The following is a 16,816-nucleotide window of genomic DNA, read 5'->3' on the forward strand; positions in this document are numbered from 1 at the left end:
TGTCTGATAAAGATATTGCTTTAAAGGTGACATATCCTCCTCCTCTTCAACCAGTTTAAATGAGTCTCAGAGCTCCCCAAAACATGTGTGTGAAGTTTCTTGTTCTAAATCCACTCTGATCCTGTATTTGATCATGTCTATAAACCCCTCTATTTCAGCCCTGCTCAGAACAGGCTGTTTCTGTGTCTGTATCTTTAAATATGTAAATGAGCTGTGTCTGACCACGCCCCCTCTCTGGAAGGGCTTGGGTGTACTCGGTGCTTTCTCGCTCCATGTTCTATTGTTTACGGTGAGAAGGCAGACTCGGAGGGCAGAACAAACACCTAGCTGTGGGAGTGTCACCCACCTGGGGGAGGGGCTACTGCCCTTGTGATGTCATGAAGGGAAAATCTCCAAACAGCCTGTTTGAGCACACATTTTCTGAAAAGTGGAGCAGGGAAAAGATGGAGAGGATGGACTTTTCTCATCACTGGGAGGTTTGTAGACGGACTAGAGACACATGTTAGAGTTAGAGGAACACGGTGAGAGGATTTTGCAGAATATGTGACCTTTTAGATTTTAAGTATTTGGTCAACATCAAGGGGGAGGCTATCTTTACAGTCTTACTTTGCTCTCCAATATAAACTGACCCACCTGCTCTCAGGTAAATTAAAGACTGTTTTTGCCTCTTTTCACAGATCCTGGATTTACTGACGCACTCTCTGAAGCCACAGAGGTTGAGTACCTGAGGAAGGTGCTGTTTGAATACATGATGGGACGGGAAACCAAAGTACGTCTTTCTTCACACTAAACAAACCGCCTGATCATTTCTATGCTTCATTGTTTGAGTGTTTTAGTTCCAATTGCCCAATTATCGTGATCATCAGACAAAAAATACCTGTCCCCAATTCTGGGGGACTGTTGACCAAAAATAACAAAATAACATACTAACAATAACGAGCCTGCAGTGTGGCAAGCTAAGCACTTTTTATCATGGAAAGTATGGCCCCAGCCTTAATCATTCTTTCCTCTACAGGCTGTTTTCTATAAATACATTAGGATGTGGTCAGTACAGTGAAGCCGTCCAAACCACCTAATTTGAATAAATCTAGGAGTCCATCCTGTGATTGTATCAGGTAGCCATGACACCCACCCGCCACACAAGTCGTGGGATCATTTAGAACACCTTATAAAAGTCATGTTGCGTCCAGCTCTCCTCCGCTCAGATTAACAGTGAACTCTCTAATTAGCGGTGCTGTTGACATGGTCCTAAAGTCAGCGGGGTTTTCCCCCGTCTCCCTCAGCGAACAGTCAGCCTTTATGGCGGCGCTGCAGACCTCCGCAGCGTGCTGCATGTCCCCCAGGCTGCCTGCTAGCACGTACATCGTGCATGACGCAGATTTACCATTTAAAGTCATGCTGGCCCTGTTTAGTGTTAGCTGAGCGCTTAGCAGCCCTGTTTGTCATTATCTCCTGTGTTTATGGGGGGACTCGTGCACTCGGGCAGACCGGCCTGGAATTGATTTTTTCCCCCTTTTTTTTTGGTTTTGTTGGGTTTTAATTGTTGCAGAGTTTCTCAGTAGCTTGGATGGATTATTGTGTCAAAGGCAGCGGGGGGAACTGGATCTGGATTTATAAAAGAGTCGACAGTTTGTGCATGAAGCACACATGGAAAATAATCGTTTGACACTGAACTACACACTAAACAAATAAAGCAATAGAAAAAAGGTTAGAAGACTTTTAGTTTAAGGCATGAAGTCACTTTTATGATTGTGGTAATAAGTTCTTTAAATTGTTTAAGCTTTGTGTTTAATATGTTTATTTACTTTTCCCCTGTTTTATTTAAAAGTTTATTTAATGTTCTTATATGGCATCAAACTCCCAAAGACTAAAGACGAGCTCACTGCAGCACATTTTCACAATAAAACAAAGTCTTCATGTAGTAAAAATCTGCATGTTTCCTTCTTTAAAAAAAACAACAAAGTAAACGTTTTCTCTTCACCTGCAGACGATGGCCAAAGTGCTCACCTCCATGCTCAAGTTTCCTCCGGACCAGGCGCAGAAGGTTTTGGAGAAAGAAGACTCAAAAACATCTGTAAGCATCCGATGACATGTTCACTGTTAATACACCTGCCCGTCATAACACCTGTGTGATTCTTAAAGTCGTTCTCCTTCTTGTCCCTCCACAGCCGTGGTTGAGTGTCTGAATAATTCGGGTATTTTTGGGATGAAAATCTGCTGCTGCTGCTGCTACTGCTGCTGAAGGGGACGACTGCCATGGACTCATTTAGCCCTTCTCTTTGCATTTATTGTCATTTTATGCGTGCACGTGTGCGGGAGGGAGTGCGTGTGTGTGTGTGTGTGTGTGTGTGCGTGTGCGTGTGTGCGTGTGTGCGCGTGTGCGCGCGTGTGTGTGTGTGTGTGTGTGTGTGTGTGTGTGTGTGTGTGTGTGTGTGTGTGTGTCTTTATCTAAACAGGTATGAGGGACATAGACAAAATGCCAGAAACATAAATCTTCCATGAATCGTTTGTTAATTTATAAGTTTTAGATTAAGTTAAATCGTTTCCTTTTTTTAATTTTAGACGTCGTCGTCATGGATATGGATTGGCTTTGTGCAATAAATGATCTCACTTATCACGTGTTGTTGAGGCTGACAGGTCAGTTGATTTGTAGGTTTGTGTTGTTGTTGTTGTCGTCTGAATCACTTCCTGTGTGAAACTGTAAACGACCCTTTAACTGTGCACTCGCACCACGTTGACACGGACCGGCCTCGGGACCTCGTCTGTGTACCACAGCTTTTCTATGCTTTATATTGGTCACATAGAAACACTAAAAAAAAAAAACAGAAAGAAATACACAAATTGTAAATTGTATTCTGGTGATTAAACTGTACTATAAGGCACTATACTGTATGACTACGTTTTCAGAATAACAGATTAAATCCTATTTACAGAACGCTGTGTGTCGCTCTTTTCTCCTCACTGGTGTTGTAGTCAGGACCGCCCGAACCAAGACCGAGACATACCCAAGACCAGAGTGCTCAGAGATCGAGACAAGACCCAAGACATTTAGGGATCAACCCGAGTCAAGACCAAGAACAAGGCAGGGCGAGATCGAGACAAGACCAAGACATTTAGGGATCGAGACAGAGTCAAGACTAAGACCAAGGAAGGGTGAGACCAAGACCAGGACATACCCATGGCCAAATTGCTCAGAGAACGAGACCGAGGGATTGAGACCGAGTTGAGACTGAGACAAGACCAAGACATACCCAAGACCAGAGTGCTCCGAGACCGAGACAAGAACAAGACATTTGTGGATCAAGACTGAGACCAAGGCAGGACGAGATCGAGACAAGACCAAGACATACCCGAGACCAGAGTGCTCCGAGACCGAGACCATAAATATCACTCAAAAATCATCATCCTGTGTTTAGGGGGCGTGTCACTCACTGAGACCGTAACACCGGGAAGGTTGCGGCTGTAACCGAGGGGTAAAAATCTACAAATTGAAGTTATTTGTTCTTTTAGTCTGAGGCGTTTTCCTTCTAATCTTAGTAATGACATGAAAATAACAGATCAGTGGTGGTCTTGATCGGTCTTGATTTAGAATCCAGAGTCTGACCAGACTCCAACACTTGTCCTCGTTATCACTCCCCGTCCTGCCTGTGAGGTCACATCATCTCTCTACCTGCTTCCAGTCGATGTCAGAGGTCTAACGGGCGATAATCTTTGATAACGAGCTGTTTGAACACACCAGAGGAATGCAGACATCTCATCTGTGTCGTAACCATCCTGTTGGTATTGGGAGCTGATATCCAGGAGTAACCTGAGTCTGACCTTAGTGTCAGACATTTACAAACCTGAGAGTAGGAAGGGTTCTTATTGGTCTAATGTGTCCGTGTAGGTTCTCAGTCATCGGGGTCGTGGTGAAATCCGAGCTGGATAAGACTTGTGAAACATCTTCAACTTCGACTTTGGATCAAGCTTCAGATTAGTCAAATATGTTGACATGTACAAAAAGTTGACAGTTACAATCCTAGTGTGTGTTAAGAAAACACACAAATATAATATATAAAACACACATGGTTTGCAGGTTGCTTAAATTCTCCATTGGAAACATTTAGAAGCTGTAAAGATTCTTGTTTCCCACTAAAAGTAGAACAACATTGAATTAAAAAGTTCATTTGTGAGTAACTTTGTTTGTATGTTTTCTATCTGAATATTTAAGTATGTAAATGTCCATCTATCCATGCATCATCTGCTGGATAACGCCCGGGAGAACATGCAGACTCCACAGAGAGAGGCTCCTGTCAGACGGGGATTTAAACCAGGAACCTTCTCGCTGTTGCCTCATAGGATAAAGGTCAAGAATCAATGAATTCAAATGCAATTTCTGTCATTTAGATTAACAATATGCATGTGCTGGGGCGCTGGTAGCCTAGTGGTTAGAGCGTGTGCCCCATGAACAGAGGCTTAAGTCCTCCTAGCTGGCAGCCCGGTTTGAATCCAACCTGTGGCTCCTTTCCTGCAGGTCATTCCTCACTCTCTCTGTCCCTGATTTCTAACTTAATTCACTGTCATGTCTCTAAATAAAGACACAAAAAGCCCTGAAATAAATCTTTAGAAAAACAACATGCAGGTCTTGTAGTCAGTGTTATATTTTGATCCACACCAGAAGATTTCATGTTTGAATTATTCTACATTTCTCACCTTTTAATATCAGATAGTAACTGGAAAAATATACAAATATCGCAAAAAACAACCTCAGTGGGTCATTTTCTACTCACCCATGCATCTAAGAGGTTAATACTATTAATAATAATAATAATAATAATAAACTTTATTTATAAGCACTTTTCAAAACAGGCTTACAAAGTGTTTGCCCGCAGGTCCTGTGTGTGTGAGAACAAAGCATGTATCTCTATAACCAGAAGTGTAAACCAGACTACTTTCCTCCTCAGGATTAATACAGAATGATAAATAATACAAAAATAGACCAGGACTTAGACAAATACACTTGCTTAGATTTGAATTTTTGCAGTGTAATGCTTGTTTTTTTTCCGTCTCTCGTTTAATTTTCTCTTAAATCATTTATTTTAAATTCTTATTTAATCCTGAAGTATCCAAAATTAAACAAGAAAATAGCGACCCTGGTTTTAATTGGGAGACTTTAGCTTCAAGGGGACAGAAGCAAAGAAAATGTTTTTATGATGAGCACATTCACAAACATGTGTCTCAGTGTAACAGCTGGAACAGGCTGTTTTACACTTTGACCCCAAACTGTCACAAGTACATCAATGGAAAGGACAAATAAGATGTGTTAAAATGGGAAAATGCAGATGTTAGTTTTGGTAAGTGTTCGTGGGGGAAACGATAGGTGGCAGCACTGAGCCCTCACTTCTCGGTTTAGGTTGAATGGAGCCCCCCAAAGCCCACGGGTGGTGTAATGTGATTCTTTGCGCCTCAAAACCACTCGCGTCTCTCCATGACCGCGTCAAAACGTCACCGCGCCAGAGAGGATCACGCAGGTTCCGGTTTCATCTTTCACATTTCAGCCCTCGCTTGTAGGAGTTTGGACCGTCGACTTAAGTTTTTACCAAGAGTGCTGCTTTTATTTTGAAGGAAACGCCCACCTCTCCCGGTCTTACCCAGACTGCCTCTCGCAAGCTTCGCACATCTGACCGCATTTATCACCGCGACTGGGGCTCCCGCGAGCAACAACTTTCTCAGATTGACACAGAATGGAGAGAAGCTGACGCACCGTTATTTACCGGACCGTTAACTTTTCCTCTTCGGAGCCTCTCCTCATGCCATCACAACACACACCCTGCGCGACACCAGGAGAAAACAAGTGAAGACGGAGTTTCTGTAACAGTTTGAAGAGCTGAAAGTTCCCTCCTTATTGTTTTATCTGCTTTTTTTGGACACTTTTTACTGCGTTTTTACGCACGATGCGCAAAGGGATGGATCCTATCCGGAGACTTAAAATGGGAGTGCATCATGTTTTTTACATCTTTATTTCTTTTTCGCTTGCTTATTCTTACAATATAGACTTAGAACATCCTTTAGTCTTCCGCGGACCAGATTCTAGTTTTTTTGGCTACTCTGTGCTGGAGCATTATCATGACAACACACGCTGGTGAGTCCAATCTTGTCATGTTCCTGGAACTGCTTTTTTTGTGTGTGTGTGTAAGTGCTGTGTGATGCAATGAGTTTGTTCTTTTGAAATGTCAAAGTTTCTCCCGCAGGCTGCATCCATAACTACTAAATACGAAGTGAGGATTTTCCTCATGAAAAGGCATATCTGTTTCTTCTGTAGCCTTTTCCTCTTAATTCTGTTGGATGATTTGTGGGTGAAATCCCCCTCTCTGTGTCCCATCCTTTTCCCCTCTCCTCATGTCGGCAGGCTTATAGTAGGAGCTCCGAGGGCAAACTCTACCTACAGTAGCTCTGTGCACTCTCCTGGAGCTGTGTATAAGTGTCGGATTCACAGCAACCCAGAGCGCCGCTGCACAGAGATGGACCTGGGAAGAGGTCAGTCACAGCCACTCACTGCCTGCAGCAGAAATACAAAACGCACATAATGACATATACATGAGTGCAGCAGCCTCGGGGCAACTCATGCATCCAAAACACAGACCTAACAAATAAACACTCATCTATAACAGAAAAGTTCACTACACACACTCATGCACACACTGGGCTTTCCTGCAGCTTTTCCTTGTCCACTCTCTGCATAAACTCCCCCCAAGCATCTGTTTTGTTTTATGAGAATAATGCAGCCTTATACCTCTCTTAACAGTGCTGAGTTGTTCTCCCGGTTCTCAACCTGCTGAAGGGGGAGACATGTAAAAGAAAAAAGAGGGTTCTGTGTGCAGAGGTCCATAAATATTATGATAAATATGATTTATGCTCTTGCTAATATTTTCCAAGCATGTGAGCCAAAAGGTTGAGCTTCAACCCCCCCCTGAACTGAACCCCCCCCTCCGGCTCTGCTCTCGTGGTCAGGAGAAAGCCGGGGTGCACGCATGGCTTTAATATTAACCCAGCGCTCAGTCAATGTGTCACCAGAAAATAAACATGTATGATCAGAGTGAGCGTGTCCCGCCTGCCTGGTGCTCGGTGAGGAGCATGAACCTACAACACACACTGACACACACACACACACACACACACACACTGACACACACTGACACACACACACACTAACACACACACACACACACACACTGACACACACACACACTGACACACACACTGACACACACACACACACACACTCACAGCTACATGCCATTGTGCTGAATCAATCGTCTTCAGGGAGAATGAGGACGACCATCAGAGAAGTGGGGAGAAAACTAAGAGAGAAATTATTGAGATTGTGGCTTTTTCCCTTGCATAGTTCTTTGTCCTTTTATTGGCTTAATTGTCTTAATGTTGAATATTTAAGTTGACTTTATCTTGATAAAGTTCCTGATCAGCTTTCAGATTAATGATCTTCACAAACTGACTCAGAGACGCTTATGTTAACTGCATTACAAAGCAGTAATACATACACATCAGTAAGTTGAATATTGAATTATATGGGTTATATTTGAATCATGTGAGGAAGAAGATATACCTGCACACTTACTCAAAGTCCACAAAAAGTTTTTATTCAATCACAGTCACAACATTTAGACCAGACGTCTTCTGCAGATGATCATTCTTCTTTTTGTGATTGTGATGTAATAAAAACGTGTGGCATTTGAGTAAGTGTGCTGGCATATCATCATCCTCAGACTACAGTTGTTGCTAAACAGAATCATACCAAATGACAATTTGCAGATATGAAAGTAAATTGTGCAACATTTAGAGTTTAAAACGATCACATTTAATGCCCCTTAACCCCGGGGAACAGCATGCAGGGTGGCTGAGCTTTTAAGACAGACAGAACTTTTGTAATTTGTGTGTCATGATGGATGTCATCACCTCGCTGTCTGCAAAACAAATCTACTTGCAGGTACAAATAAGGGAACTTGAACCTGAACTTAAACCAGAACCTGAACCAGAATTGTGCAGCCCACATCCACTTCATTAAATTACATGAACCTTTTGATTTGTTACAGCGCTTAATGGGTCCTTAAAAACATTTGGTTTTTATGCAATATAGAAAATGGAATCTCACAATATTGCCAATGTTTTTGTTCACAACAACATTGGATTTTGATACCAACCTGAGATTCACTCTATTTGTTTTTCTTTGAGTAAAGGTTACAGCGTGTTGACAGCTGTTCAGAAACAGGAGAGGTGTTGTGAAATACTCCAAATAACCACAAACTGTTCGTCCAACTGTTCACAAAAAAGACTTAAACATTCAGCAGAATAAAGAATAAAAACACACAACACAATAAAGCTGTGAGGTGACATGTTGCTCGCTCAGAGGCATCCTCCCTCCTGATGACTCAACGTCTGCAAACTGCTCTCATTGTCTTGTAGGAAACCGGCTGAGGGAGTCGTGTGGGAAGACGTGTCAGGGCGACCGGGACGACGAGTGGATGGGGGTCAGCCTGGCCCGTCAGAACAAAGCTGACGGCAAAATCCTGGTGAGTTCAAAGACAAAAAAAACAGAACTCTAACTCTGCAAACCACACACACACACACACACACACACACACACACACACACACACACTCATAAAGGCAGACCAGAATCATCGTTTTACATGTCTGACATGAACCACTGAACCACAACAGAAAACTCCTCGAGTGAAGAGGTCGTTTCTTCTCTTCTTTGTTACATGCTTACAAACTTTGAGATGCACAAACTGAAACTGCCAAACAGTGTGTTGTGTTCAGAGGGTTGCAGTCAGCATGGCCGCTTTTTAGAAACAGGAGTACAAACGAAGGCACTAGGGGATGTAGGAAAACATATTATATCAACAACAAAGAGTCACACTTAAAAAGATCTGCAGGAATTTAAAATTTATGTCACAACTTGAATATTTTCACAGCCTCAGCTTCATCCTTTTAGCTCCATGCTCTAATGTAGTGGATCAGCTGTCTGAGTCAGAAACTGCAGCTGAACATTGGCACCTTCTATGTGCAGCATGCATCATAAAGAAAGTGATTTCAATGGAAAGGTGAATCAGTTACCTCGTTTAAAAACACGGTGAGCATGTAAAGTGATAGTAGACTTTCTTGAAGGAGCTAAATTATACGTCTCTCCGGCCGCAGTGGTACAAAGGATTTCTGGATTTTTTGTGTGGTGGTGTTGTCTGGTGTCTCTCACAGTAAGCAATCTGTACTGTGTTTTACAACGTTTTCTGTAGAAGTAAGCGTGCTCAAGACCAGATTGTGATTCACATTTGGGCAAGAATTGTGGATCCCTACTGGTAAAGAAACAGACTTAACACGATATTGGTGATTCTCCATGACATGCAAAAGCAAAACACACCATCCGATAGAATATTGACCAACCACTGCCTGACGCCCCAGCCTCCACCATCGGACTGTGTCGTCCACACAGCCGCCACCGTCCTCCTTCATGCACGTACATGCATGTACAGCCAATTAGCTGTACCAGAGTTAGCTATAACCTAGTTACATCTGTAGTCCCTGTAGCTCCACAAAGAACAGAGTCATATTTATTATGTTTTGAAAGACCTTGGTGTATGATGGGAGGGAGTGTGGGAGCAATTTGTCATGAGAAAATGAGAAGTATGTATAGTTTAAAGACTGGAGATTCTTCCTTATAACTCAAAACACACTTGTAAAGGACACGACAGGCAGAGAGATTTATCACAGATTAAACACAAAATGAAAGTTCCTCACAGTCGCCTGAAATGATGATTTTTTTTTTGCAGAAACAGCTTTTTTGGAAACTGCCTTGTTGTTACATAACACTGTGAAACATTTACCTCGTGTTTGGAGCTGGACGAGTCAGTGGAGCGGGGGTTATTTAAGAGCGGGTTGTTGTTTATAAGAAAATCAAGTGAGGTGGGTTTTAGAGAAGTAGAACTTACTTGTGGTGCTAATCCCAGAGGTGCTCGGCTCGGTGTTTGCTCAGAGATCAGAGGGCAGCTGGCACAGTTTGTTTAGGCTGAGGACCCTCCGCGGTGGTGGTTCCCCTTCCAAGGCTGGCCTTTCATTAAACGTTAACCCCCCCTGTCTCGTGTGCGGTGGGGTAATGACTGGAACTATCCGCCTTCAGGTCGGTCTGCTGCACTGCAGCGCTCCTGACAGGTGTGAATGTGTATGAATACCTGCTGCTGACTGACCTCCTCCTGAGGGAGTCAAAAAGAATTCCTCCTCCTGCAGACTCGGCCTGATAAAACCTCTGTTCTTTTCAAAGTGTTTCTCTTTGTTCCATTTTTTTTTTGTACCTAGAGGAATGTCCTGGCATGGATTTCAAACCCTTACCCTTGGCTTTACTCGTCGGTCAGGCGTTCTCGAAATGTGAAGACTTCTTGGAGTTGTCAGTTTTTTAGAGTTTTACATCAACAAGCTTTGAGATGAGGTTATTATGATAAAATAAAAAAAAGGAGTGACTGTGCAGAGAGCCACGTGTTGCCGAGCGCCCCCGTTTGGTTCTTTATCTCATCTGAGTGGACTCACGTTTCTGTGCAGCGGGGAGGGAGGGGAAGCGGCTGCTTGGCAGATGTGTACAGTGGTGATTTCATCGGTGCTCTCAGCGAGGGCCTTGTTTGTGACCAGTGAGCCTTTAAAACTGAGCGAGAACATCATGACAACACCGTCTCCTTAACCCCTCAATCCATCAAGGCTGTTTCTGCTGCTTTGACAGAAATCTTCAGCTGCAGCGAGCTTTGTTTACGTCAGCTGATCGACCTTTGTTTTTCCAGCAAACCTGATTCTACTTAAAGTCTTTATTTGTGATTTTTCACACTTAAATGTAGAAATCAAGTATCTCCTCTGAAAATAACTCTGTGAGTCATGACTGTCTACAATGGGTGTAACACCCGAGTCCCACTGTCTGTGATGTTTTCAGAGTTTTCAGAGTCCTATCTTCACTTTGTTTACATGATGATTGAGTGAGTTTATTACTTATTGTTTATTTGGATCCCCATTAGCCACTACCTAAGTAGTGACTACTCTTCCTGGGGTCCACGAGGTTTGCATCATCAGCAGACCTGAGAGTGCGGGGTGGGAGTTTGCCAATGGAGGAGCTCAGACAGGAAGGGGGAGGAGCCAGATTATGGAGGGCTTTGTAGGTGATGTTGAGGAATTTGAAGTGGAAATGCTGGAGGATGGCGAGCCAGCCAGTGGACGTTATGAAGGATGGGGGTGATGTCATCACAGGATCCATCCAGCCAGCGTTTCAGGCATTAACAATGACGATATAGAAATAGTAATTCAGGTCTGATTGTGATCTTGTTTGCTTTGCAGCTCATGAAGAGGCTTCAATAATTAAAATCAGTCTGTTTCATAACCAGCTAAGAACTCCTCACGGGAACTTCAAGAGCAGCAAAATGTGTACTTACCACCTCTTCTGATACTCATTTGACCCTCTGTGTGCACCCACAGCCCACAGTGTGTGTGTGTGTGTGTGTGTGTGTGTGTGTGTGTGTGTGTGTGTGGGAGTTAAACATTTCCAAAGGGGAAATGAAGTGAGCTCTGTGTGCACAGAGGCATCCAGCTCTGTCCCCAGAGCCACAGGAGAACCCGCCACCATCCCCTCTCTGGGTACCAAATGATTTCCACATTGACACATTTATGCGGCCTGATCTCAAAATCCAGTCTGCATGATCCTGTTAGCGTACGGATCTGGGGAATGTTTTATTTCGCAAAAAAAAAAAACACAGAAGCTAAATATTGTTTTGAATTACTCACTGTCAGTTTAAGAAATGTACTCCCTGTTTTCAGCTGCAGCACAATAAAGCAGCAGTGTGTTCTCTCTCTTCTCTTTTTTCTTCTTGTCTGAACTTTTGGCTTCTCCAGCTGTTTGAAGGAGCTGCTTTGAAATTAAAACTTTTAAAAAAACACACAAATGTAACTGTGAATGTTATCTCGCTGCACATTAAACTGCCGCGTGGGAGAGGCCGATCTGGAGATATTTCACACCACAGACCATGGCTGTTATATGGTCAGAGGGCTTTAATTCGCCCCCTCTCATTGACGATCATTCGACAGCCGCAGAGACACGCTGACTCCAGCCCCGGCGAGGACGGCGCTTAAATAAACCAGCGCGGTGGAGAAACGGTCCGACTGAAGTCTGAAGTCGTTTGTGTTTACAGATTAAGTTTGTCTCTGAACTAGTTTTCTTCTTCTTCCTTCAGGCTTGTGCTCACCGCTGGAAAAACATCTACTACGACTCGGAACACATCCTCCCTCATGGATACTGCTCCATCATCCCCTCCACTCTGCAGGGCAGGACCAAGCCGCTCATCCCGTGTTATGAAGGTACAGCACGGGGCAACACGAGGCCCAACACTTTGATTTAGTAACCAAACGTGCAAGTTCCCAAGTGCAAGTTGGTTTCCCACAAAAAATAATCCAGTCCCATCCCAATACCGGTAAAATGACTCCCGTCCTATTCTGCTTCCTATTTTTTTAATCTCTCGGATGATCCTCAAATGCTCGACATCCCTTAAACACATAAAAACTTAACAGTGATGTAAGTTTTGCTAATTTTACTCTACACTTTATAGGCCTTCTTTTGGCAACAGCTAAAGTTAGCATTAAAGGATTCCCTTGTTTGATTAGTGACTATTATGGTTTGTGCGGTCAATAATGACGACCAGACCAGCGGCCTGATCATGGCTGCCCACGCGTTGTCATGTTTTTTATTGGAGGCACAGAAACACAATAAAGTCATCAACAAACATACAATGTAATGATCCATGTCCGCATGAAAAATGAAAGCTCTGGTTTTCATATATTTGGATGCATTTAAGCAGGAAGGTAAAAAAACGTACTGCTGCTGTTTCAAAGGTGTGAAAGTGACTGATAAGGGTTTTTGAAAAGTCTTTGAGAGAGAAGTTTACATCTCACTTTCCCACTTTTCATTTGGCCAGTTTTGGTGTGAAATGTCTGTTTCCAAGCACGCTGACATTCAGCTCTAAAAACAAAAGTGTGACTATTTTACAGCCTCGCAGATCTGAAGGTGTTGCTGCAGGCTATTTGTGTTTTTAATCCTATTACGACCAATCAGAGTCATCGTTTGACTCCACCATGAGATCCAGATCCTCGGGGTTTGGAGCGAGAGATTTAGTCTGTTTTCTTCTCCTCTGTTGTTGGATTTATTTGATCACGGTGCAGCACCTTCAGCGCTCAGCCCCTCACATCTGCTTCTGGCTTTTCTCTGTGGCGTTTTGGCGCTGAGGATCCAGTAGCAGGAGAGCCTTGAAGTGTGATCTCGCTCCGATGCAGAGCTCCGTCTTCTGAAGAGCACACAGGTTGTTAGGCTGAGAGAGTACGAGCGTACTTTCTAAAGGAGGTGGAAAATGTGTTTACCTCAGCAGCTTTGGGCAAAAAGAAAAACTAAGCACAAAGATGCTTTTATTCCAACTTTTTAAAGCACAGATTTTTGAGTTTATTCTCCTGAAATGAGACGCTAACGAGGAAAGATTTGTCTGGAAGGTCGAGAATCAGGATGACATTTTGTTTTGATTGGGGTTAATCAGATCCATTCTTTCTGCAGGTTGTTTTTCCTTTTGCACATCCTCTACAAGACTTTAAAATCAAAATCCATTTAAAATGGAATGTGCTGTGTTACATCTTCATCTGACTCATGCTCATGTTTTGATATGTGAGTCAGAGCTTCTTAAAAAAAAATCAGTTTTACACCTTCATTGAGCTCCCAGGTCAGGACTCCACTTCCTCTCCCGTTCCTCTCGCTCTGCCAACAGTTTTGGAGAAAGCAGATCCATTTTGCATTCTGCACAGATCCAAGCTCAATATTTGTGTAACCTGAGAGTATCGCCCCCCCCCCCCCCCCTCTCCTCTCTTTTTACTTTCTGAATGTGGCATGGCACCCCTTCTTCTTCTTCTTCTCCCTCTCAGTCTGCGTTCTGCCCCCCAGACTCCTCGTGCGTGGATGGGGACCCGGGTCTTTGACGAGCTCCATATGGAATGCAGGAAAAAACTCCAGTAAAATGCTGGCTCAGGCACACAGTGAAATAATTTGTGGTTTTGTTTTTTTTTCTTTGCAGACTACAAGCAGAAGTACGGGGAAGAGCACGGCTCGTGCCAAGCCGGGATTGCGGGAGTTTTTACCGAGGTCAGTAACCGCGCATGTTCATCTTCTTAATGTATGCAATACTTTTTGTTTTTTTGTTTTTTTTGTCAGTCAAAAATACAGATTATACAGTCATGAGCCATTTTCAAAATATCCTCTTGAAAATTTCTAGATAATTTAAGGAGGACTTGCTCCTGAAATCCTCCTGACCTGGTTGTTCTCATATGCACCTCACAGCTGGAGACTATCCCTGTCTGACAGGAGGGGGGTCCGGGGGGTCTTCTGAGGGAAGACATGACCTAAAAAAAAGAATAATCTTTATTTTATATAATAATAATCTTTATTTATAGAGCACTTTTCAAAAAACAAGTTACAAAGTGCTTTACAAGGACAGCAAATATAAAAACAGGCAGGTCATAGAACAATAAACAAGGCAAGATTAAGGAATAAAAATCATTTTAAAAGAACTGTACAATACAACAAAAAGAGTCTCTACAGTCTCTGCATCGTGTACCATTCTCAGAATATAAACGTCACCACCCCCGCCCACTGAGTCCAGGTGAATTCTCCTGATTGAACCGCTTCTACAGAATCACAATATCAACAAAAGAGCAGAGCAGATCATACTAGAGAACAGAAAACATAAAGCAGCAGTTTAATGACGTGCATGGAGAACGCAGCGGCCGCGTGCAGACCGTCTAAGGTCGTGCACAGATATTGCAGCAGTCGTGTTCGCATTAGTTCTCTTGAAAGAGAAAGTGTTTTTGTCTCTGCAGTGTGAGCACAATCACTAAAGATTTATTACTGGATTTGAAGAGGAATGGTTTCAGTGGCGTCTGGTTACAACCAAAATTACAAACATAAATTCAAATTAAGTGCAGTGATGTTCCTGAATTTTTATGTTGAAACAAGCATTAAAAGAAGTCGGAGATCTTTGGTTGCTCAGTTGAGGATTAGAATCTTTCCTGTTGCTCTGGAAGTCAACAGAATAAAAGAACATCCCGGAGGAACACAGACGATGGGATTTAGGAAAAGTCGAGAATGAATTTGTGTAATAAATGTGTTTTTCAATAACCTGAAATGTTCTGGAGAGACGATGTCGACAGGATGAAGAGTTGGTTTACTTTCAATCTTTCTAGTCTGGCTGGTTATTCAGTTTTGTTAAGTGTCTACCTGTGGTTTCAGGTCTCTTTGTACTCACTGTAACTCTGTTAGGCTGTGTTGGGCTGGACATGTTTGTGTGTGACACAATAATCAAATCAAATCCTCTTGTGCATGGTGGGGTTGTTTTTCAGTGAGTGTCTTAACTTTCAGGGTTAGATGAGATTGATAAGTTAGAGTTCAGCACCCGGACAGCTCGGTGAATTAAATGGTTTTGGTGGTTCTGGTGGTTCTGGTGGTTCTGGTGGTGCCCGTATCTCTTCCTGGATGTCAGGAGGTTGAAGAGCTGGTTCAGCTTTGCAGGATGAGGCAGGTTTTTGGTGATTTTCAGGAGGTTGGGGAGCGAAGCACAAGGAGCGGCTGAGGCTCAGTTGGTAGAGTCAATCAATCAATCAATTTTTATTTGTATAGCGTCAACTCATAACAAGTGTTATCTCAAGACACTTTACAAAGGAGCAGGTAAAAGACCTTACTTATTGCTATGTTACAAAGACCCGGCCTATCCATCATGAGCACTTGCTAAAGCAAAAGTTACAGTGGTAAGAAAAAAAAACAGCCTTATATAAAGGCAGAAATCATCGGCCGGATCCCCGGCTCATGACCAAACAGCCTTCACAGGACTAGACTGCACCTGGCTTGGAAGGGGATAGGGGGAGAGATGGGATAAAATGCCGGAAGAGGGATAGGGAGCAAAGGGGGGGGGGGGGGGGGGGGGGTTCTGGCAGGCCGTCAACCAAAGATCTTGAGGAGCCTAAGAGAGCTCAAGAGCTCCCAACAAAGTAGGTGGAGAGTCCGTCGTCTCTCAACCGGAAGGTCGGGGGTTTGATCCCCAGCTCCTGCAGCCACATGTCCGATGTGTCCTTGGGCAAGACACTTAATGTCAAGTTGCTCCTGCTGCTAAATCTGCAGCGTATGAATGGATGAGTTACTACTGATGGTCTCTTTACTCAGCAGCCTCTACCATCAGTGTGTGAATGTGTCGGTGTGACCTGCGGTGTAAAAGAGCTTTGAGTAGTCAGAAGACCAGTTTACCATTTTACCAGTGATCTTAGTGGCTGTCTTGCAGCTGGTCATGATGCTTTCAGTGACGCCTCAGTAGAAAGAGCACATGATGGACTCTGGGCTTAAAGTCCATACAGACCCATGTGTCAGTAATAAAGCAGTAAATTAAAGTTAACATTATCATGCTCAAGTTTTCAAACAACCCTCGTCTCTGTTGACGTTGACTCTGTAGGATTCTGAGAAGAGGAAACAGAGACGTTATATGTTCTGGCTGGAGGGGGGATTTTTCCTCCTCCCTTGAGCTGTTTAAGATGTCAAATAATGTGGAAAATCTGAATTCTACACTCAGACATACATGAGCATTGGTATCAAAGCCGCCGGGCGCTCCGCTGACTATCTGCTGATAACTGTTTGTCAGTGTATGTTTCCATAGGCTGATAGTGGAGGAAAGGCTGCAGCGACCTCACTTAACCTCCGCTGTGGTTCCACCAGATAA

The 16,816-nt window shown here is 43.4% G+C and overlaps 2 protein-coding genes across 4 annotated transcripts in view; both read left to right on the forward strand.

The window, feature by feature from the left end:
• Nucleotides 1–2,935, forward strand: part of golga4 (golgin A4) — a 30,395-nt gene extending 27,460 nt beyond the window's left edge. For all 3 annotated transcript variants that reach the window (XM_065959438.1, XM_065959439.1, XM_020654550.3), the window contains 3 exons: nt 678–769; nt 1,988–2,074; nt 2,169–2,935. In XM_065959438.1, the coding sequence (XP_065815510.1) occupies nt 678–769; nt 1,988–2,074; nt 2,169–2,186 (197 nt within the window). In that variant the 3' untranslated portion in view covers nt 2,187–2,935. The remainder of the gene's footprint in view (nt 1–677; nt 770–1,987; nt 2,075–2,168) is intronic.
• Nucleotides 2,936–5,611: 2,676 nt separating this feature from the next.
• Nucleotides 5,612–16,816, forward strand: part of itga9 (integrin, alpha 9) — a 71,528-nt gene continuing 60,323 nt past the window's right edge. The window contains exons 1-5 of the mRNA XM_065959688.1: nt 5,612–6,121; nt 6,389–6,516; nt 8,461–8,567; nt 12,257–12,380; nt 14,132–14,199. Coding sequence (XP_065815760.1) covers nt 5,934–6,121; nt 6,389–6,516; nt 8,461–8,567; nt 12,257–12,380; nt 14,132–14,199 — 615 coding nt within the window. The 5' untranslated portion in view covers nt 5,612–5,933. The remainder of the gene's footprint in view (nt 6,122–6,388; nt 6,517–8,460; nt 8,568–12,256; nt 12,381–14,131; nt 14,200–16,816) is intronic.

Source organism: Labrus bergylta, chromosome 10 (assembly GCF_963930695.1).
Source record: "Labrus bergylta chromosome 10, fLabBer1.1, whole genome shotgun sequence".
Classification (NCBI taxonomy): domain Eukaryota; kingdom Metazoa; phylum Chordata; class Actinopteri; order Labriformes; family Labridae; genus Labrus; species Labrus bergylta.